Source organism: Lycium barbarum, chromosome 2 (assembly GCF_019175385.1).
Source record: "Lycium barbarum isolate Lr01 chromosome 2, ASM1917538v2, whole genome shotgun sequence".
Lineage (NCBI taxonomy): Eukaryota > Viridiplantae > Streptophyta > Magnoliopsida > Solanales > Solanaceae > Lycium > Lycium barbarum.
This window is the reverse complement of record NC_083338.1, coordinates 132,392,514-132,415,350: the sequence shown is the minus strand read 5'-3', so window position 1 is coordinate 132,415,350 and position 22,837 is coordinate 132,392,514. Positions and strand designations below refer to the sequence as shown.

At 36.4% G+C, this 22,837-nt stretch overlaps 2 protein-coding genes and 1 pseudogene across 5 annotated transcripts; all 3 read left to right on the top strand.

Annotated features, from left to right (window-relative positions):
* The first annotated feature begins 49 nt into the window (after window positions 1-49).
* LOC132627303 (actin-104-like) lies at window positions 50-5,583 on the top strand (annotated as a pseudogene).
* A 1,204-nt stretch (window positions 5,584-6,787) lies between these two features.
* Window positions 6,788-10,895, top strand: LOC132627302 (actin-104-like). Of its 4 annotated transcripts, XM_060342576.1 has the most exons (6): window positions 6,868-7,012; window positions 8,748-8,830; window positions 8,950-9,343; window positions 9,428-10,044; window positions 10,145-10,215; window positions 10,489-10,890. In XM_060342576.1, the coding sequence occupies exons 2-5, from the start codon at window positions 8,771-8,773 to the stop codon at window positions 10,208-10,210; spliced, it is 1,137 nt and encodes a 378-aa protein (XP_060198559.1). In that variant the 5' UTR covers window positions 6,868-7,012; window positions 8,748-8,770; the 3' UTR covers window positions 10,211-10,215; window positions 10,489-10,890. The 4 variants fall into 4 exon arrangements, with proteins under 4 accessions (XP_060198557.1, XP_060198559.1, XP_060198558.1 ...); XM_060342574.1 differs by adding an exon at window positions 6,788-6,835 and having other exon boundaries at window positions 6,942-7,012; window positions 9,428-10,895; XM_060342575.1 differs by having other exon boundaries at window positions 10,145-10,894.
* Window positions 10,896-12,709: 1,814 nt separating this feature from the next.
* On the top strand, window positions 12,710-14,832 carry LOC132627301 (actin-100-like). Its single transcript, XM_060342572.1, has 4 exons — window positions 12,710-13,224; window positions 13,319-13,712; window positions 13,800-14,419; window positions 14,565-14,832. The coding sequence occupies exons 1-4, from the start codon at window positions 13,165-13,167 to the stop codon at window positions 14,628-14,630; spliced, it is 1,140 nt and encodes a 379-aa protein (XP_060198555.1). The 5' UTR covers window positions 12,710-13,164; the 3' UTR covers window positions 14,631-14,832.
* Window positions 14,833-22,837: the final 8,005 nt, after the last annotated feature.

Genomic DNA, 22,837 nt, shown 5'->3' with positions numbered 1-22,837 from the left:
CTTCTTGTTGATATAGTGAAATTGCTCCTCTCCGCTTGTGGATGTAGGTCACACTGACCGAACCATGTTAAATTTGTGCCTCATTTATTTTCTTTACCTGCTGTTGTTATCAACTAACTATTGTCTAGTTATTGTTATTATAATATTGTTTGGCTAAATTTCTCATTGCCCGGGTTACCGATCCTAACAGTTTGTTTACTTCTTTATATTTTCGAACAACCTTCGTGAAGATCCTAACTTCGGCACTGAATAGTTTTCGAGCAAAGGATTTCAAGATAAATTTCTCGCCGGCTCTATAAAACAGTTTATTTTATTTTGGTGTGAAATTCTTCCATACCTTGTTGAATTAGTCTTTTCTGCCACAATTTATAAAATGGGGGATGAACCACAAAACTGGGAAAGAAACTTATATGATTTTCTTCTTGGCTCTTGATCTAGCTTTGCTCGTGCAAATTAACCAGCCAACCAGTCTACATGTATGATATATTTTCATATAGTAACTTTTTGTGTTAATTGGGAAGTTCTTGATTCAGTTTTGTGGGTAGCATGGTCAGGGGCGGATGTAGCATAGTAGTACAAGGTCCATTTAAACCCAATACTTTCTTCAAGTTACTTCATAAAAAAAAAAAAAAAACACCAATATTTCGATTCAGAACATAAATTATGTGTAAAAATTCATTAAAATGACAATAAATAGCAGATATGAACCCATAACTTTAATATTATGATGAATTTAATGCTAAAAACGTTAAAGGTTGAACTCATAAAGTTTAAATCCTGGATCCGCATCTAAGCATGGTTAGCATCCACCAATAAATGACACCATCTACTTAAAGAGCAAGACCCCTTTCTTCTTTTTTTGCCCCACAAAGCAAAGGGAAGACCTTTAAGGTCACTATTGCTTCAGAATGGTGATTATCATAGCTGGGCATGAGCTTAACATTCTGTATTACTAAGTTCATCACCCTTTGCTAGAATTGCAGTCTTGCGATGTCTTGGAGCGGTCATTCTATTGGCTTTTCTTAAATTAGAGATCATTTATCTGTTTTGTACTTCGGTGTGTGACATTTGGATCTATATGGAATGTAAAAGTGGGCAAGTTGAACACAAGGCGAATGAAAGAAGTGTGATAGTTTGTTAAAGAAAACAAGTTTGGGAGCAAAGTGAGCTTGGGAAGTAAACTACCAAAGGTATGCTATCAAGATTAGTGTAGGATGATGTATTTGGTGAAAGAGTCTACAGTGTGCTAGTAAAATTTAGGCCCCGTTTGTCCATAGATACCAAAAAAAAAAAAACAAAACACTTTTTTTGGAATTTTGGAGTTGGAGTTGGAGTTGAAGTTTTGTTTGGCCATAGTTTTGAAATTGTAGTTTTTGGTGAAATGTAGGTGCCGTTTGGCCATAAATACCAAAAAAAATTCACTTTTCTTTGAAATTTTGGAATTGGAGTTAGAGTTGGAGTTGTGTTTGGCCATAGTTTTTGAAGTTGTAGTTTTTGGTAAAATGTAGTTGTAAAAAAGTGAATTTTTTTGAGTTTTTTGAATTTTCATGGCCAAACGCTGATTCCGGAAAAAAGTGAAAAAAAATCCGGAAAAAAGTGAATAATTTTTATGGCCAAACGGCACCGTAGTTGTAAAAAAGTGAAAAGAGTGAAAAATTTTGAAAAACAAGTTTTTGATATTCCGGAATACAACTTCAAGTTATATTCGGGAATTCTTATGGCCAAACGCTGAAAAGTGAAAAAAGTGAAAAAAAAAATCCGGAATAAAGTGAACAATTCTTATGGCCAAACGCCTATTTAGTTTGCAAGAAACCTAATATGATTGTTTTTTATTGTAAAACCTCTATAATCTCTTCTCTGGCCGAGTGTGAAAGAATACCTTTTGATTTACCAAAAGTGAAAAACTATATCTAACTAATTATTTCGAACTCATTTATTGAATGTTGTCTCAAAGATGGCAAATTATTTTTTAGTATTGCCATATATAGCACATTGAATGTCTGACACCCCGCATTTTCATGTTTTCTTAAATATCTGGTGATTCTTATACAGCCTTTCTTGATGAATGTGAATTTGCTTCAGGTTTAGAGTATTTGTGGAGCTAACATGTACCATTGTGAAAAGTGCACTGATATATCTTTGTCTAGAGTTGGGACATGTATATTGGAAATACTGCTAGCTAATTTTCAGCATTTTGCTCTTTCTTTTCTTGAGCTGAAAGGAGAATTAGGATTTTGGAAAATCCATCATGTTAAATATCTCCAAATTGCTTGAGTGAACTCTAACGGCACAAATTAACCTATTCCTTCCGTTGATCGCCTACTTGTTTTCTGTAACGAAATGGAAGGGAAAAGATGTGTGTGTGTGTGTGTGTGTGTGGTGGGAGGAGGGGGGGTTGGAGGGATTTTAAATGGCAGTTTGGATAGAGAAAGCTGATATGACATATTTCTCTCTAATCGTTTTATTCTCTCTATTCTGCTTTGTATCTTCATCGCAGCATCAAAGTCACTGCCGGAGACATTCTTTTCTTTCCTTATAGTTGATTTGGAGCTCATTATACATTACAGTGGGTACCAGTGTCTCATTCTGACACCTATGATTGAGAACATGGCAAAAGGTGCTCAATCAAGACAATTTGAAGAGTCAATCAAAAGGCTGGAGAATCAGTTACAAGGTTACATAGGAGAAAACAATGCTCGAGTTGCAGAAATGAACAAGAAGATTGAGGAAACTAATCTTCTTGTGAGACAGTTGATAGAACAGATGAACCGTAAATGTGAAAGAAATCTACATTTTGCCACATTTCAGATCCTCCGCAGAAGTTTTCTATTGCAACTCTACACTTGGGCGGGAACCGCTGAAGCCTGGTTCATTCTTATCAATTGACTCGTGTGGTTAATTGGGGAGAATTTACTACGGAATATCTAGAATATTTGGCTAGATTCCTGGGAATGTATTAATGGAACAATAATAAGTCTATACGCTATAATACTTGAGAATTACTTCTTGTCAGTTTAATTGATGGATTAGGAAATTAATTTTGCTGTTAGGTTGCATAGAATAGTGTCATTGAGTCAAGCTGTAGAGTTTGCAAGACAACAAGAAAAATTAGTTGAACCAATGCAAAAGAAAAGTAGAGCTAACTGGCGGGAACCTATCATGAATATCAATACATTTAACTTTTGAGTTTGTTATCGATGTGTGGATTGGAACAATTGCAGGAAAGTCACATACTGTATAGGAAAAAGGAAGCCTTTAGATTAAGTGATTTAACTAGCACATTGGCGGGGTGGGGTGGGTCTTCGCGGGTTTTCCCTACAACTATACCGTTTTCCATCCCTAATTACATGAGAATCATCAAGTAGGAGGTTGTGATGTGGTATCAGGTGAGGATTGGTTGAAGGCTCATAAACCTGTAAATTTTGATTTCTAAGAGTGTAAGGTCCAGGTCGGTCATATAAATCTATCCTAATTCGTAATAATTCTTTTACGTTACATTTTCACTCTGTCATTTGTGCTGTTCTCTGTTGTTTTCTCTGCCTTTAAGGCTAAAGGAGAGGTTCATGTGCTAATAGTTTGTGATTGCTACTGGAAAAATGAGAATCCATCTCACCTGAAGGAAGATTAAAGAAAAAAGAGAATTAAACTATTGAAATGATGAAGTTTCTCGCATACAGAACTGATTTTATGAACAATTTTCACTCTCTCTATTTGTACCAGTAATGTCTCACCTAAATTATACTTGCAAAATAAATATTTGAAGTCCTTACAAGATGACTGATGGGGAGGAAATTCAACCTCTTGTTTTTGACAATGGAACAGGAATGAGCAGGTTAGTTACAATAAATTGTTCGCAATTTAAGATCCTTACTGTATTTCTCCCTATGTGACCTACTAATGAATAATATTGTGGTTTTTGATTCTTTAGGCTGGTTTTGCTGGGGATGATTCTCCAAGGGCTGTTTTCCCAAGTATAGTGGTCGTCCTCATCATAGCGTCATGGTTGGAATGGGACAAATAGATGCCTATGTTGGTGATGAAGCTCTGTCTAAAAGGGGTTCTTTGATGTTGAAATGTCCTATTGAGCATGGTATAGTAAACAACTGGGATGATATGGAGAAAATCTGGCACCATACATTTTATAGTGAGCTCCGCGTTGCTCCCGAGGAACATCCTATTCTACTCACTGAGGCACCACTTAACCCCAAGGCAAATCGAGAGAAAATGACTCAAATCATGTTTGAGACATTCAATGTGCCAGCCATGCATGTCGCAATCCAGACTGTTCTTTCTCTCTTTGCCAGTGGTCGTAAAACTGGTAAGCAGCGGATGGAATACCAGCATATTCTGGTTCATTATTGTTTTAATGTATCACTAATTCGTTTGCTGTTTTCTCAACAAGGTATTGTGCTTGATTCTGGTGATGGTGTGAGCCACACTGTCCCTATCTATGAAGGACATGCACTTCCCCATTCTATCTTGCGGTTAAATCTTGCTGGTCATGATCTTACTGAATATCTCCTGAAGATTCTCCAGGAGAGTGGTTGTTATGTATTTAACAATCCTGTCGGTAGAGAATTTTTTCGTCTTCTGAAGGAGAGGGTTGCTTATGTTGCACTGGATTTTGAACAGGAGATTTGAGAATGCAAAAAATAGTTCTTCAATTGAGAAGAGCTACAAGCTTCCTGATGGAAATGTGATTATAATTGATTCTGAGAGGTTCCGTTGCTCTGAAGTCCTCTTCCAGCCATCATTGGTTGGAATGAAAGCAACAGGAATTCACGTAAAAGCCTACGACTCAATCATGAGATGCAATGCTGATATTAGAAATGATTTATTTTCAAACATTGTGCTTAGTGGTGGCTCAACAATGTTTCCTGGCATAGCAGAACGTATGAGAAAGGAAATCACTACTCTTGCTCCAAGCCACATGAAGATCAAGGTGATTTCCCCACCTGAGCGGAAGTACAGCACCTGGATAGGAGGATCAATTCTCGCTTCTCTCAGTACTTTCAAAGAAGTTAGTTTATTTTATTTCACTGATCAATCAATCATTCAACTACGTCAATCCCAAATAATTTGTTTTAACTATGAAAGTCTTCTGGTTATCTCTTTTAAGCTCAAGGGATTTAACACTTATATCTACGTCCCATGCAGATGTGTATAACGAAGGGCGAGTTTGATGAATATGGTCCCTCAATTGTCCACAGGAAGTGTCTCTAAGCTTGGTGAGAACTCTTTAAGTTTAGTTCTATCAAATGAATGCTTCACTTAAGTCAGACTGACCTGTTTCTCTTTTGAAGTAATACCCAATGCTATGAGCAGTCCGTTTAAACATGCTATTCTTGCTCGGCTTGGATTAATTTATTCTTTTCTTTGTAATTTACCTATTAAGCAGGAAACTGGTGGATCGCCGATGACTAAAACTTATATTCTGTTGTTTTTCTGGTTAAGAGCAGCTGGTTATGTTTTCTTTTCTCATGTAATCAGACTTTTCGGTAGTGTGGAATGTGTATTAGCTTTTCTTTATTGAACGATATTTACAAGAAAATACTCAGGTTCGATTGGATTTTTATCTTGCTTTGAAGATGTTATACCCGTTTGTTATCGGTTTGCAAGCAGATGCCTTTGGTTCATACCTTTCTATTGTTGTAGGTGATCTTTATGAATATTGCAGACAAGCTTTTCTTTATAAAAATAGTCATATAACTGTAACATTACTGTACAAAGAGCTAACAAGAAGCAAGCTCTCTTTCCAGTTAAGGTTTATGCATGATTTTTTTGCTTATTTACTTTTTCCTTTTTGTCCGTTTTAACCTAATTTTAATTTTTTGTTACTCTATATTGGAACTGTTATTTTATATATTTTTTATTGTAGTTTATTTGATAACTTGTCTCCTCATCAAATTAAAAAGACGAGGGTATCTGCTTTGAGAAATCCAATGGTTTGAAATGGTGCAAAATACAATGCATTCTCACTCATAACTTCCAGATAATTATTAAGGTTGTTCTATCTGTTGACTTGTTTACTCAAATGTCTAAAATATAAGGAAAAAGGGAATAGATGAGAAGGGAAAGTACAATGAGATAAAAAGAAAACGAATTTTCTATCCTCCATTTTTTTTTCTTTTTTTTTTTGGTTTCCCACCTGGTAAATCTGACTATATCCGGATTTTTGTTATAGGATAAAAGCAAAACATTTACAGTGACTACTTAATTCTAACTTTTTGATTGAGACTAAATAGTCAAATGAAATACAAAATGAACATATAAATTGGAAAACACCACAATATTTAGATTAACAAAAATGGGACTCGAAAAAGATACATTTTATTGTAAAATAGGTCAGAAAAGTCTTTTATTTAATAAGATTCCCAAGAAATTCTTCAATTTCTTCCGAAAACAAATGATTAGTCATTTGTTTCTCGGGGTCAGTGAATAACAGACCAATTACTCCATGAGCACTCATCCATAAATCGATTACTGAAACACATAACATAAGGCAATGTAACCAATGTTTACTGAAGAAGGCAATCCCAAATTTTGGGCTGGTCTTTAAATTTGTGCCCCTCAAGACAAACAATTCTTTTGCCGAATATAAGTTTACATTTTTCGCATCATAATATCCACAAGTTATGTCCCGCACCCTTAAAGAATTTATGCCCCTAGAAATAAGTTCAATTTAAAGGGTAAAAATTAAAGACTAGCTCATTTGAAAGGCAAAACTAAAGACTAGCGCATCATAATATTTATAAGTTCTAGCCAATAATCATGTCCGCTGAATAGCATCAAACTAGAAGCCAGATAAAATGAACACCTAGAAAATAACGCTTATGTAATGAAACTAATTTTTATTTTTTTATTTTTTTTTATTTTTTTTGGGTACAATGACCGATTATATGCATATAATATATGCAACACTTATTTTTTCTTTTTACCAGTTTTACAGCTCTTTCTGTTTACTAGAAAAAGTCTCTCAATAGGCAGCAATAATCGGTAGGATTACATCAAGGTAAGCTTCAATTGGTTTATATGTTTGGCTATTGTTATTGGTTGCTCAACTATTTGTTGCTACATTCAGTTTCACACTGATCATTACATGTGGTTCTGACCCAAATGTTCCGTTTATAAGAGATTGTGTTTTTCATCTTTAATCATGAAAATTTGTTTACAGATAAGAATATACTATTGATTGTTTAATTTCACGTCACTGTTTAACAAGCACGCCAAATGAAGGAAGATGAGACCTTTAATTCTGACCATATGGAATGCTTCGTGTACCCAAATTGACAATTGGTTCAGATTAGAGCCTGTTTGGATGGGCTTATAACTTATGGCTTATATGCCTTATTTTTGTTAATTTGGCTTAAAAACAAGTGTTTAAAAGCACTTTTTTATTTTACCGGGACATTATGATTAAAGCTATTTTGGTTTAAAAACATCTAAAATAAGTCAATCCAAACAGACGTTAAAAGTGTCTTCAAGTAGGGCATATTAAATTTTATTTACAAATTAGTGGATTGATCGAGGCACGTTATTATACAAGAGAAAAGCCAAAGACTGATGGGATAATTGATTGCCAAGGGAGTTATTCGTTAGATTTTAGGGGACAGTCGTCGAGATAAATGGATTAATCAGATACTATTTTCTCGTTTCTTCAATAAAACTAGTTTATTTGATGTTGCTGTGAACTTTTCCCTGCCTCTTACCTCCTACGTGGGACTTCCCGAATCATTATACACAGTAACCACAAAATTGGGAGAGAGATAATTTTTTATTTATTTTGGGTCTTGATTGAGCTTTGCTCGTGTAAATCGAGTGGTCAACTGGTTTACATATGTGATATATTTGTACAAAGTAACTTTTTGTGTTGCTTGGTAAGTTCTTGATTCAACATATGCTACATTTGGTTCTATGTGCTATGTAAAAGTGGGAACTTGAATGCAAGATGAACAAAAGAAGTGTGAGCTAGGGAAGTAAACAGTCGAGTTAGTAACATTTTCTTCACGAGAAACCTGATACAATCGTTCTTCTTGTAAAAACTAATAACTTACTATTAAAAACTCATTTACCTAAATGATGTCTCAGAGATTGCAAATTACTTCGTAATACTACATATAGCATCTCGCATGTGGCAACTTTGCGCGTGTTATTCATGTTTTCTTAAGTTTAGTGACTCTTACATGGCCATTCTATGTGAGTGGGAATTTTATTCGGCTTTAGCGTATCATAAAGCTAAGTTGTGTGATGGTGAAAAGTGCAGTAATACATCTTGGTCCAGAGTAGGGACATGTTATTCTGGAAATACTACTAGCTACCTATTTTTCAGCGTTTAATTGCTCTTTCTTTGCCGGCAAGCAAGGAGAATTAGGATTTCTTTCTGAAAATCCATGTTTGGGTTTTTAACATGAGTGACATATCTTCAAATTACCTGAATGAACTCCCACTGCACCAATTGGTCTTTGTTACTCCTTCCCTTTGCAGGTTTTTGCATGAATCCCCTACTAGTTTTCACTATGTTGTTTTCTGTGGCTTTAACGAGAAAGGGTAGGTTCATTTGCTAATAGCTGGTGACTTCTGCTAGAAAAATGAAATGCTATCTCACCTTGAGCTTGAAGGCAGATAAAAAAGAGAATCAAACAATATAAGGGGAAGAAATTTCTCAGATACTGAGCTGATTTTATGAACAATTTTGACGTTGACTCTGTATTAGTACCAGTAATGCCTCACCTAAATTGTACTTGCAGATAAATATTTGAAGTCTTATGAGATGGCTGATGGGAATGATATTCGACCACTTGTTATTGATATCGGAACTGGAATGGGCAAGGTTAGTTAGAAAAAAACTGCTTGCAATTTCAGCTCCATGGGTGGTGCTAACTGTATTGCTCCCTATGTGAGCTACTAATGAATAATGGAGTAACTGTGTTACGTTGTTTGTTTCTTTAGGCCGGTTTTGCTGGGGATGATTCTCCAAGGGCTATTTTCCCAAGCATAGTTGGTCGTCCTCGTCACACTGGCGTCATGGTTGGGATGGGACAAAGAGGTGCCTATGTTGGTGATGAAGCTAAGTCTAAAAGAGATATTTTGAGTCTGAAATATCCCATTGAATTTGGCATAGTAAGCAACTGGGATGATATGGAGAAAATCTGGCATTACACGTTCTACCATGAGCTCCGTGTTGCTCCGGAAGAGCATCCCGTTCTTCTGACTGAGGCACCACTTAACCACAAGGCATATAGAGAGAAAATGACTCAAATCATGTTTGAGACATTCAATGTGCCAGCCATGTATGTTGCAATCCAGGCTGTTCTTTCTCTGTATGCCAATGGTCGTACAACTGGTAAGCGGCAGATGTAACACTAACATATTCTAGTTCTCTATTATTTGATTAATCACTAATTTCGTTTGTTTTTTTCTTAACAAGGTATTGTGGTTGATTCTGGTGATGGTGTGAGCCACACTGTCCCAATCTATGAAGGACATGCACTTCCCCATGCAATCTCACGGTTAGATCTTGCTGGTCGTGATATTACAGATTATCTGACGAAGATTTTTTGGGAGAGTGGTTATATATTTACCTTTGCTGCTGGTAGAGATTTTTTTCATCATATGAAGAAGAAGATTGCTTATGTTGCAATGGATTTTGAACAGGAGATTGAGAAGGCAAAAAATTGCTCAAAATCAGTTGAGAAGGGCTATCAACTTCCTGATGGAAAATTCATTAATATTGGTGCTGAGAGGTTCTGCTGTCCTGAGATCCTCTTCCAGCCATCATTGGTTGGAATGGATGCAACAGGAATTCATGAAAAAACCTACAATTCACTCTTGAGATGCGATGTTGATATTAGGAAAGATTTATTTTCAAACATTGTGCTTAGTGGTGGCTCAACTATGATTCCAGGCATAACAGATCGTATGAGCAAGGAAATCACTGCTCTTGCTCCAAGCAGCACGAGGATCAAGGTGATTGCACCACCTGAGAGGAAGTATAGCGTCTGGATAGGAGGATCAATTCTAGCTTCCCTCTGTAACTTCGAGCAAGTTAGTTTCTTTTTGCTTTATTTCACTGATCAATCAATTAATGTTAACTCTTTTAAGCCCAATGGAGTTAATTAGCTGCTAATATCTAAGTCCCATGCAGATGTGTATAACAAATAGGGAATATGATGAATTTGGTCCCTCAACTGTCCACAGGAAGTGTCTCTAGACTTGGTGAGAATTTAATATCATCTTTAGTTAAATTCCTTCAAACGAATGCTTCTTTTTTTCTTTTATTTAACTCCGCCGTTGGGGTTAGGATATGTGTCCTAGCCTCCTTCAAATGAAATGATTCATTCTAAGTCACAAAGACCTTTTTGAAGTGATACCACTCCTATAAGCGGTCTTTTGCTATTCTTGCTTGGCGAGACTTTGTTATTTTCGTTGTAATTTAACTGGTGGATTGTCCGTGACTAACGCTTCTGTTCTATTGCTTTTGGGGTTAAGGGCAGTTCTGTTCTATTTTGTATATGGAAGACTTTTTAGTTGTGTTGAATACCGATTAGCTTTCCTTTGTTGAACAAGAAAATATATCGATAAGTGGAGGGGCAGACTCATTACACCGAGCTCCGAATTATCTGATAGCTGACCTCAAGGATATTGCGGTTATCGAGAAAATTATACAACAAAAACATATCTAGTGTAATTGAAAAATTATTTAAGTTAGTATTAGTTCAGTAACTTTTCTCCTCAGCCAATTGAAAGCTAGTGTTCTTTTTGAGAAAAAACATTGGTTTGAAATTCTGCAAATTGTATGCATGCTCCATCTTCCAGATATTCCGTTTTTGGTTCTATATATTATTGACGTCTAAAGTGTACGAAAACTGATTTGGCTGGGCAGCAATGTAAATGCCATATGGGCGCCTTATACTTAAAGGATCAACCTATTTTCTATATATACACACACATAAAGCCTCAATGGAATTATACGTAAAGGTTGAAAGCAATCAATAATTTTAATGTCAACAAAAAAAATGTTGTTCTTAGTCTCAAAATGCAAAAAGCATGTATCAATCGTATATTGTGGTCCCTGTGCATAAAAAAAAATAATCTGAAAGCTAAATAGTTTTCAGAACTACATTCACCCGAGGTATACGCTCGTCCCCTCATATACATGATATCTAAACTAGTTTTCAAAGCATTCGTGCTAATTATACTAAACAAAAGTTGACCAAAGTAGCATTTTAAGGGTAAGGTCTACACTTATTTCAAATCTTAGATAGATAGTTCTACTACACTATCTATACACGACCAGAAATTGCCAATTTGTGAGAAATATAATTCAGCGGTGTATAATCCACCAACTCATTACCCGAACTTGAGTTTTGGTCAAAGTCAAAATCAAAACTTAGTCAAAGAAACGAATTCGATACATACACCTGTTTTAACTAATCCAATTCATCTTTTTGATATTCCGACTAAATATATGAATTTCTACAATTAAATCTCAAATTTGAAAGCTAAATCACGCTAACATCACATATATAATCCCAAAATAGTGATAGGGGACTTACCTCAATGCAATATGAGGATTTTGGGATAGTTTCTCTCAACAATCAAATATACTTCCTCCATCCCAATTTAAGTGTCTTATTTTTCTTTTTAGTCAGTCAAAAAAAGAGTATTTTTTCTATATTTAGTAGGTTGACAATTCAATCATCATACATGATAAGTTTAAAACCATAAGACTCAAAGGACATTTTAGTACATTGCTCACATAGAATCATAAGATTCAAAAACTCTCTTTTTATTCCTCAATCTTTATGTCCAGTTAAATTAAGACACTTAAATTGGACCAAGGGAGTAATTCTTTTAACTAATTTTTATTCTAATAGAGGGATAAGTGTTTATTGTTGAGAACGTCAAAACCAAAAAAGAAATTGGTAATGTTTCTGGTTTGAAATCATAGTTTATGTTAAAATGAAAAATGATTCAAGAGAGGCCGTAGAGGTAAGGTCTACATACACTCTACCTCCCAGACCGCACTTAAAGGATTACCTTGGATATGTTGTTGTTGTAATGTCCCTACCTTGTTGCTGAAAAATATGTTCAACACGCAAGATTTTTTTGAAAAGGAAACATTAAAGGGAAATATAACAAAAGATTTTGTTTGGCATTCAAAAGGAAAAGAAAAAAATTAGAGCATATTTTTTGAAAAGGAAACATTAAAGGGACATATATAACAAAATATTTGGTTTGGCATTCAAAGGAAAAGAAAAAATAAAAATAGAAACAAAGAATTGGTCCAATAGGAACAATAATAGTCCCTCCGGGAACATCCAATAAAATTGTAACAATAATAATAATTTTGATTAAAAACTTGAGTCTTTTTTTTTTTTTTTTTAACACAGTACCAAGATTTTGTTTCCATCAAGGTACGTAAGCAGTAACCTTCAATCTGTTTGACGATCTATCAAATTTCATTGGTCTGCTGTTTCACTTGTATTTATGAGCTTTTGCATTTGTTATTGGTTGCCCATATATTTGTGATTGTAACTGGTTAACTATATTTTGGTTTTCGAGTACTTTTAATTTTAGATACAGCCTGACATTGGTTTGATGATTGCATATGTTTCTGATCCAAATTTTGTTGAGCATGTTTTTTTCGGAATAAGTCAATTATATCATCTTGATAAGAAAATACTAAAAGAAAAAAGAAAAAGAAACATTCTATGGATTTTTTCCCGAGACCGTTACAAACTTACAATATGGAATGCTTTAACCAATTTGGTTCAGATTATCCACATAAGTGTCTTCCCTGAGCACATGTTAAATTCTACGTACCAGCTAATATTCAGTATTTTGCTCTTTCTTTCATTGGAGGAAGGAAAATTAAGGTTTCAGGAAATTACTCTTTCGTTTGCTCTCGTTGTTTCCTCTGCCTTAAACGACACGAGGGAGGTTCATGTGTTAATAGCTGGTGATTTCTGCTGGCAATATGAAAGTGTATCTCACCTTGAGCTTCAAGGCAGATAGAGAAGAGAATCAAACTATATATAAAGGAAGTTATTTCTCACTGACTGAGCTGATTTTATGAACAATTTTCAGTTTGACACTGTATTTTTACATGTGACGTCTCGCCTAAATCATGTTTATAAAATAAATATTTGAAGTCCTTACAGGATGGATAATCGGAATAATACTCAACCACTTGTTATCCACAACGGAACTGGACAATCCATGGTTAGTTTGAACAATCCATTTGCAATTTCAGCTCATTGTGTTGCTCCCTATCTGACCTACTAATGAATAATAGCTGCATCGTTTGTTTCTTTAGGCTGGCTTTGCTGGGGATGATGCTCCAAGGACTGTTTTCCCAAGTATAATTGGCCGTCCTCGTCACACAGGCGTCATGTTTAGAATGGGACAAAAAGATGCCTATATTGGTGATGAAGCTCAGTCTAAAAGAGGTATTTTGACATTGAGATATCCCATTGAACATGGCATAGTAAGAAACTGGGATGATATGGAGACAATATGGCATTGCACATTTTGCGAGGAACTCCGTGTTGCTCCAGAGGAGCATCCCGTTCTTCTGACTGAAACGCCACTTAACCCCAAAGCAAACCGAGAGAAAATGACCGAAATCATGTTTGAGACATTCAATGTTCCAGCCATGTATCTTGCAATCCAGGCCGTTCTTTCTCTGTATAGTAGTGGTCGTACAACTGGTAAGAAGCAGATTGGAATGCCAGTATATGCTGGTTACCTACTGTTTTATTCAGTCACACTAATTTCGTTTGTTGTTTTTCAACTAGGTATTGTGCTTGATGCCGGTGATGGTGTGACCCACACTGTCCCCATCTATGAGGGGCATGCACTTCCCAATGCTATCTCACAGTTAGTTCTTGGTGGTCGTGATCTTACAGAGTATCTCACGAAAATTGTCTTCGAGAGTGGTTGTTTGAGTTTTACGCGTGCTTATGAAACAGATATGTTTCGTCATATGAAGGAGAAGATTGCTTATGTTGCACTGGATTTTGAACAGGAGATTGACAAGGCAAAAAGCTTCCCAAAATCATTTGAGAAGGGCTACGAGCTTCCTGATGGAGAAATCATTAATATTGGTGCTGAGTGGTTTCGTTGCCCTGAAGTCCTATTCCAGCCATCATTGGCTGGAATGGAAGCGACAGGAATTCACGTAAAGGCCTACAACTCAATCATGAGATGCGATGTTGATATTAGGAAAGATTTATTCGCAAACATTGTTCTTACTGGTGGCTCAACAATGTTTCCTGGCATAGCAGAACGTATGAGCAAGGAAATCACTGCTCTTGCTCCAAGCAGCACGAAGATCGAGGTGATTGCACCACCTGAGAGGAAATACAGCACCTGGATAGGAGGATCAATTCTAGCTTCCCTCAGTAGTTTCAAGAATGTTAGTTTCTCTTTGCTTTATTTGACTGATCAATAAATCAATCTGTCTAGTCTAAGTCTGGAATGATTGGTTCTAACTATGAATATCTTCTTGTTAACTCTTTTAAGCTCAAGGGATTCAGCACTAATATCTACATCCCATGCAGATGTGGATAATGAAGGGTGAGTATGATGAATCCGGTCCAGCAATTGTCAATCGGAAGTGCTTCTAAGAGTGATTTGACAACTTTAATACTTCAATTGAATGCTTCATTTTATGTCACAGTGACCTGTGTTTTTTATTGAACTGACACCCAATCTTGTGAGCAGTCTGTTTTTCTTTCTTTATTGTTTTCTTTGTAAGGCAGCTATTTTTAAAGATGTCTATTATTACGTGGAGAGCAGTCCACGAAAAGATTGCATCTGATGTCAGAATTAAAAAAATTGGCATTAATTTGGTTTCAAAGTACAGCTGCTGTTTGGGCACAATGCTAGGGGTAGCAAAACTAGCCCAAGTTACCCATCATAAATCATCAGCCCAAATTGACCCATCAATTGAACCCAAACTGACCCATCAATTGTCCTCCATGAATATATATATATAAACGCTATAAAACATGATTAACTTCTTTTTTAATTATTAGTTAAATTTATTTTTTTAATTATTTTTATTTTTAAAAATGTTTTTTTTTTTATTTTTTTGAAAAAAATATTTTTGGATCTGCTCCGTGTGAATTAGTGTTGGATCGTAAGCACTTCGAGACTGAATTCTAAGAATTATTGAATGACTGGCCTTTTCTATACCATATGAAATTATGTACTTCACTCCATACTCTGCCCAGGCAAGACAATATTTTAAGTTCACCTCAACTATGGTGTTAGCCTTACAAAACTAGATAGCATACAATACCCATTTAATTTTATTACTGATATACGTATGAAAAAATGTTAATCACTGTAGCTCTAACTTATGTTTATTAAGCTAGTTTGGAACTATCATTTTGTTTGTGTCTGATCAAATTTAAAATTACAAGAGTAGCAACATATACTTGTTCTCTTCGCACAGTAACTAAACCAGTACTGTAGTACTAATTAATTGCCTTGAGTTTGCAGTCATGTCTTCTGAAGTAAATGATGCTTTATTATTAATAGTTGCTCTCTTAAATGGCAAATCCCGAATACCATACCGAAATTTACCGAATCAAAGTTTGATCTACCGAACCGAACCGAAATGAACTTTTTCGATGCAGTATTTGATATCTACTTTCAATTACCGAATTTTGAAAACACCGAACCGAATACCGAACGACCACCCCTACTTATGAGGAAATATTTACCGTGAATATCTTTATAATTTTGAAGTAAAAGCATACGTTTAAGTTTTTTTTTTTTAATATCCAAAAAGTATTTAAAGTTGATTTTTTCAAAACACTGTTTATTTAGAAAAGCATGAGAGAGAGAATATTTGCAATCAAAGAATATCGATATTTTTAGTTTCTCAAAATGTTGAAAAGATGGGTTAAGTTAGGGCGGGTTAGGTTATGACCTTTCATTTAGCTCATTTTGATGCAGCTCATCTTAGCTCAAACAAGCTTTGGGCAGGGTTGGGCTTTGAACCATATATAGGTTCAGCTCATCTTGACCTGCCCAACTTTAGCTCAAACGGCCCGTTTGCCACCTCTAGCACAAACCAACAACCAAATTTAAAGAGGAAACCATAGAGCATCTCTTTAACAGTGGCCAGTTTGCCCAGTCTGTATGGGAAGTTTATGCAGGAAGATTTGGCATCTCTTTTAGAGGTGTTCCTTTGAGAAATCACATTGCTAATATATGGAATCATGCTATGAACTCTGCATGTGCTTATATTTTCAAGGTTATGCCTCCTGTTATGATTTGGGAATTATGGAGATCTAGATGTAGCACCAAATTTGATATACAGAGCCTATCCCTGGCAAGATTTACAGCTTTAACCACTTTAAATATTGCTCAACTTGTTATGGTTCATTTCATCAATTTGGAAGGGAATATAAACTGGGAAAACTTGTGCAGAATATGTGAATATTCTAACAGCAACAGCTTGATGGTCAAATGGATTAGACCTCCATTGTTGTTTGTCAAACTAAACAGTAAAGGATCAACCCCATTAAGTTAGGCCAGGGCGAGGCCTATGCTCTATGATTTGGTCTCAAGTGATGTAGCAGAGACCGACTCGCTTTTGCTTCAGAATTGCATCTCTAACTATGGCCTATCCCTTGGAAAATTACTGATGCAGTCCAAGAGATTAAAAATCTTATGCTGCCGATACTCTAAATCAAATCAGTCTCATAACTAAGTCAGTGCACATTGAGCATTGAGAACAAGGACTGGTATGTATCGTACTACAGTCTTGGATTTTTTGTTTTGCTAACCGAAGCATATATATATATTGCAACATTGAAAGCAGACTATTACATAGTAGAAAGGGAAAGCAACTACATACATAGTAGGACTGGAAAACAAAGACTAGCTAATACATAAAGGAACTGAACGTATGTAGTTTCAGCCTTTAAATCTAAAGCAATCTAAAGTAAACTGCGTCATGGTAATGTGAAATATTAAAGTTAATTTTTTAGAAGAATAAATATCATAGATATTTAGAAGAGTTTTTAGAAAGTTATATTATAATATCTTTGATATATATACTGAGGAAATGTCTAGAAATTCTAGACACTTAGGTATTTGTAGTTGAGGGTAGAATTATCTAAATCCTTTTGTATGTAGAATAATATCATGATAGTCTAGAATAGTGGTAGGAGATAAGAGTAACTAGATTTTTCTTATGGATTTATCTAGAATAATATCTAGAACCATCCCTAGACAAGTATATATAGGGGTGACCTTGAACATTTGTAATCAAGCCAAGTTAACCCAACACAACTCACTTAAAAGCAATTCAAGTAAACACTTCCTTTCCAAAGTTTCCTCTTCTTTAGTTGAATCTTTCAATCTTAGTTAACGATCTTGGGCTAGCAGAAGGTCTCTCTGATTTACCTTTTCTTCTGCTTTTGTAACACCCCGCATCTTGGAACTGAGTCTAAGCTCATATCATTAGAGTTCTAGTTGAAACATTGAAGGTTTGAACGTTTTGCGAAAATGGTTGATAGGCCTATTTCGGAAAGCGATAACTCCTTGATCGGTTTGGAATTTTGGAAGGTACTATCAATGAAGTTGTAGTATGTAGAAATACCTTTCTAACGATATAAGGACCAAGCCAATCAGAGATCGGAGCAAGGAGATATGATCGTCTCAATATGGCTAATAGTAAGACACTTGAAATCCTATAGAATCGGCTAAGTTTTGATACGTCTGCCTTCCAGTCAAATTTCGTGAAAATACGTTGGGAATTTGAGAAAACTTCCTCGATGAAAGTTGTATCCCTTTGAAATATCTTTCCAAAGGTATCTTACGGGGGTCAAACGGACATCTGTGCAAAGAGTTATGTCCATTTTACTGAAGCCTATCTCGCTGGAAATTCCACCTGTGTTACGGTGGACGTTACGGACCGTAACACGTGTTACGGGACCGTAACAGTGGACCGTAACGTCCCAAAAATTTCCAGAACTTCACTGGAAATTTTCACCAAGGTACGGTCCCAAGTTACGGTCCGTACTTCGTGTTACGGGACCGTAACATGGGGCGTATCTTGGTCTGTAAGTACATTTCGGGTCGCCTGACTTCGGGAGGCCATAACCCTATCATAAATTGGGAATTTGGGAAAACTCAAAGAACGAAAGTTGTAGATAATTGAACTACCTTTCCAACCATAGGTAGTGGGCCCACAGGTGACATCGAGATAGGGAGATATGGACGTTTTAAGACAGAAAGATCCCAACCCGATTTCAAGTTGGGTCAAACCCATTTCCCCTTGGTATTTAAGGGAAATGTTAACCCTAGCAGCCCCATTTCCTCCATATTTTCATATTTTAGAGAGAGAAAGGGAGAGAGAGGAGAATTAGAGAGATAAAGTAGAGAATCAACCAAGTTGAAGGCCCCGAATCCCGAGGCTCGTGAAGGATAAAGTGTAGTACAAGTTGTTGCCGTCATTCTAAGCTAAAAATCGAACTTGGGGATGTTGATTTCGTGGTGACTACTCATAAAAGGTAATGTTTCTACTCCCTAATCATTTATAGTTGTGGATTGATGAATTCTTGGGAGAATAATAATTGGGTTTGATGAAGAGAATTATATGAACTATGCTAGAGTTGTTGGATTGTTGACTTGGGATTATTGTATTCATATGGGTGATGAAGAATGATGTTAATTACATCTAATTGAGATTGTAGAAGTAGCTAGAAGTAATAGAATGGGGATTGGGTGAAGAAAACACCATTAATGAGGGTTATAGAGCTTCATGCCCACCAAGTGTTTGATAAAATGCTTAGATGAACAAAGCATGGATATTGTTGCTAATATAGAATCCCTATGACCTGTATTGCTATAGATTGAAGTTGAAGGGATTGAAGGACATTGTGATACGCTCAAAAGCGGAAAGTTAAGGTATGTAGAACTTCCATCCACATGTGGGAATCTCTACGCTCTTCCCCATGATCCGTTTCGTAAAATCTATGAAGTTCAAATCCTAGGGCATTAAACCCAACATATTGGTAGCCCGTAATTATGTATGTATGTACATGAATTTTGTATCTATGTTCGTTATTGTAATCCTAATCTTCCATTACGGATATTAGGAATCCTAGCTTAATCCATGAATCGTGAATTCTTCCTCATGTGTTCTCATTATGTTCATATGAAACTGTATGATTTTATTTTGCAAGTTACAAGCATGTTTTCAAGTCAATTACAAATATATGATTATGAACTATTGTTATTACTCATGAATCAAGAATATGTTTACAAGTTATTTCATGAAACCATGTTTACAAGTTATTTCGTGAAATCATTATTACAAGACAAGTACAAGTTAATTCACGAAAATCATGGGCTTCTTAGCCAACTATATTATGTTAATGTTTTTGGGAGTTGCACAAATTACCGAGAAAGCTCAGATAGCCTGAAACTACGTAGCCACCGTAGGACAAGGATCGCTCCGCCTAGATAAGACGATACCTTAATTTTACACTGAATGGATCCATCAGGTACGTTACCACCTTATACCCTGGCAAGGTATATGGGCTATGCTGGTCCGGCGAGGTACCAGACTCCACGTACCCACGTGGTGATATCACATGTCGGTTTACAAAATGCTCTCCCTACTTATCATGTTTTACTTATGTTTTATATACACATATGTACTCATGCTCATATTCATGTCCAGGTTTTCAGTTTCAGTTTTTATCATGTTATTCCATGTCCCATGTTATTTCTTTCGGTTGCTTTATATACCAGTACATTCAATGTGCTGACATTCCCTTTTATTGCCCGGGGGCCTGCATTTCACGATGTAGGTACTGATATACAGGACGACACATCTGCTCAGTAGGACAGCATTTGTATCAGCTTATTGGTGAGCCCCATATCATTCGGGGTTTAGTCAACTTTTGTTTTATGATTAATTATGCATCTAAAGGTATGCTGGGGGCCTTGTCCCAGTAAGTATGTTTTCCAGTCAGACTCATGATAGAGGTTTCATAGACTAGACAAGTCAGTTATGTCATGTCAGACATTTGGAGTCGTATAGCTATTTTGGCTCACTCATGTTTAAACAAGTATTTTATTAAGTATTATGACTTACCATGTTTTAAAAAGGCTCATCATGCATTTACGTTATATTCCGCTTATGTTATGTATCATGATGATTCAGCAAGCCATGTGGTTCGCTCGGTCACATGCAGTCAGGCACTGAGTGCCGTGTTACGTCCAGGCCATGGTTCGGGGCGTGACAAAGCTTGGTATCAGAGCCTAGGTTCAAGTGTCTTAGGGAGTCTGTGAAACTGTGTCAAGTGGGGTCACTTTTATATGTGTGTGCGCGCCACACATATAAATAGTTGACCACCAAGACATTTAAGTGTGTCTCATTTCTTTCAACTCTAGATCGTGCAATAGAGCTGTGTTCTCACAAATCACTCAAACTCATGTGTTGTTTCCCAATCTACCAAATACGGCTCATCTCAGTGGATGAGAAAGATGTGAAACTAATCATTATCGGTGTGTTGCTTTCAGATAGAGTTATGAGGAGTTATTCTGACTCATGCGCATTGCATTCTTTCAGAAAATGTCTACTAAGAGAAAGGTAACTTCAGACCCGAGGGCTACCATTGATGGGACCCCAGAGACGAACTCTCAGACTCCGAGAGTTCTAATTTTTCAATTCTGCGACTGTAGGTCATCAGGACCTGCTTTAAGTACCACTAACGTCCTAGCTCAGACTAAGGCGAGGAAGAGGGTTTTTCATAATCCTATCTGCTGCAAGTGTAATAAGAGATATCAAGGGGTGTTCCGCTATGGCACCCATAGATGTTTTGGGTGTGGCCGGTAGGGACACTATCTGAAAGACTGCCCACCAGTGAAACAGGATAACAAAAGCTTTTCGCACCCCATTTGCAGTAGGTGTGGAAAAAGACATGCAGGAGTGTGTAGGATGGGTTCGGATGTGTGCTATAATTGTGGTGTCCGAGGCCACATGAAAAGAGAATGCCCTTCAGTCAAGTACAATAGTAAGACTAAGGGTGGTGGTGAAATTTGTTCCCCCAGACCAGGCATAACCAATTCAACAACACCATTCGCAGCCCGTAGTACTCGGGCACTAACAGACCAAGACACTGATCGGGATGAAGTATTAGAATTAAGTGGGGATCAAGCACGTTATCATGATATGGTAGATCTCCAGGATTCCGATGTGCCGGTCACATGTGTCATAGGTATGCCAATAATTTTCCCTCTTTGTCACATATGAGATATTATGCCCTAGATCTATTATGTCTTATGTGGTTATTGTGCAGTTGATAGTTCAGATTTAAGACCCCACGAGGTAGCATGTTACGAAGCTAACCGCAACAAGCATAAATTGTCCACGGTAGTTTTGAGTAGGGGAATAGCCTAAAAGCCAACCACTTGTAATACTAGAAAGTTTCGACTTTTCAAGGATATATATATATATATATATTTCCATATGATATATGTACATGACTAGGAAGAGACTGATGCGATAAGAAAACCATGAGCAGACGATATTGAATTTTTTTTTGTATTAGTTTCAAATCATTTAAGCTTATTCAGATCATACCTAGAGAGTATGACATGAGTAAGTTACTATATGAAGCAGATATTACTATGAGATGAAAGATATGATAATTCCCTCTTAGGTTATGTGATTAAGTATTTATCCCTGATGTGTATAGTATGATATACTTTTGAAGCATATAGGGAGTTTGGGGTTAGTTGTTCCAATTCCTTGTATGAGACAGACGAAATTTCCCTAAGTGTGATCCATGTCTATGGTTCAGAAAGATAGTATACAACCCAGAATAGAGTCAGATAAGGAGGAAAACAGAAGCATAGTAAGTAAGTTTGAATAGATACAGTGAATTAGAAATGTTCAGCAAAGTTAGTAGAAGTACGATTTGAATTACTTAGTCAAGTTAACACTCTTAAGTGGGTGACAGCTCGGATACATCCGAATGTGTGTTAGAAACCAATGGCTTAAGTTAAGTTCAGAGTAGAGTGATTAGTGGAAGAAGAAATCAGCCAAGTCGTAAGAGAGCAAGCTATAGAAGAATAGCCTTTAAGAGTTGTCAAAAGGAGTTGTCCTAAGATTTACAATATGAGCAGGGTTAAGTCATTAAGATGGAGTATGCTAGTAGTAGCAATCCGTCATGTAAGTAAATTTAGTTTTCTTTTTCCCTATGAGTACTTTAGGAAGTATCTCAAAAAAAGAAGAAGGGAAGTATGGCTCATGATATAGGCAGACAAGAGAACTATGGTGAAAGAAGTTCACCGCTTATCCAAACTAGGAATTCGACTTTCAGACTCCGAAGTGAGTGCAGTTATTGCTCAGAACATGGCTTATTCCTCCTTAGTCATCGAAGTTAGAGAGAAGCATTTTAGTGATTCCTGTTTGCTGCAGATGAAAGAGGGGATTCACGAATAGAAAGTCTTAGCTTTTGAACAAGGGGGAGATAATAATACCTTGAGATACCGAGGCAGATTATGCGTTCCAGATATAGATGGCTTAGAGAGCTAATTATGTCAGAAGCTCACCATTCTAGGTCTACCTCGTTCAGCTGGGAGACATGATTTAATTTGGGTGATTGTGGACAGACTTACGAAGTCAGCGCACTTCTTGCCAGTTAAGACCACAGATTGAACAGAAGATTATGCCAAGTTATATGTTAATGAAATTGTCGGATCGTATGGGACCCTAGTGTCCATTATTTCAAATTATGGTGCTCAGTTCACAGCGAACTTCTGGAAATCCTTTCAGAAAGGATTGGGTACCAAGGCG

Coding starts and splice junctions, on each gene's coding strand:
- LOC132627302 (XM_060342574.1), top strand. CDS start 8,771: ATGGCTGATGGGAATGATATTCGACCACTTGTTATTGATATCGGAACT. Junction 8,831..8,949: donor TCGGAACTGGAATGGGCAAG/GTTAGTTAGAAA, acceptor TTGTTTCTTTAG/GCCGGTTTTGCTGGGGATGA. Junction 9,344..9,427: donor TGCCAATGGTCGTACAACTG/GTAAGCGGCAGA, acceptor TTTCTTAACAAG/GTATTGTGGTTGATTCTGGT.
- LOC132627301 (XM_060342572.1), top strand. CDS start 13,165: ATGGATAATCGGAATAATACTCAACCACTTGTTATCCACAACGGAACT. Junction 13,225..13,318: donor ACGGAACTGGACAATCCATG/GTTAGTTTGAAC, acceptor TTGTTTCTTTAG/GCTGGCTTTGCTGGGGATGA. Junction 13,713..13,799: donor TAGTAGTGGTCGTACAACTG/GTAAGAAGCAGA, acceptor TTTTTCAACTAG/GTATTGTGCTTGATGCCGGT.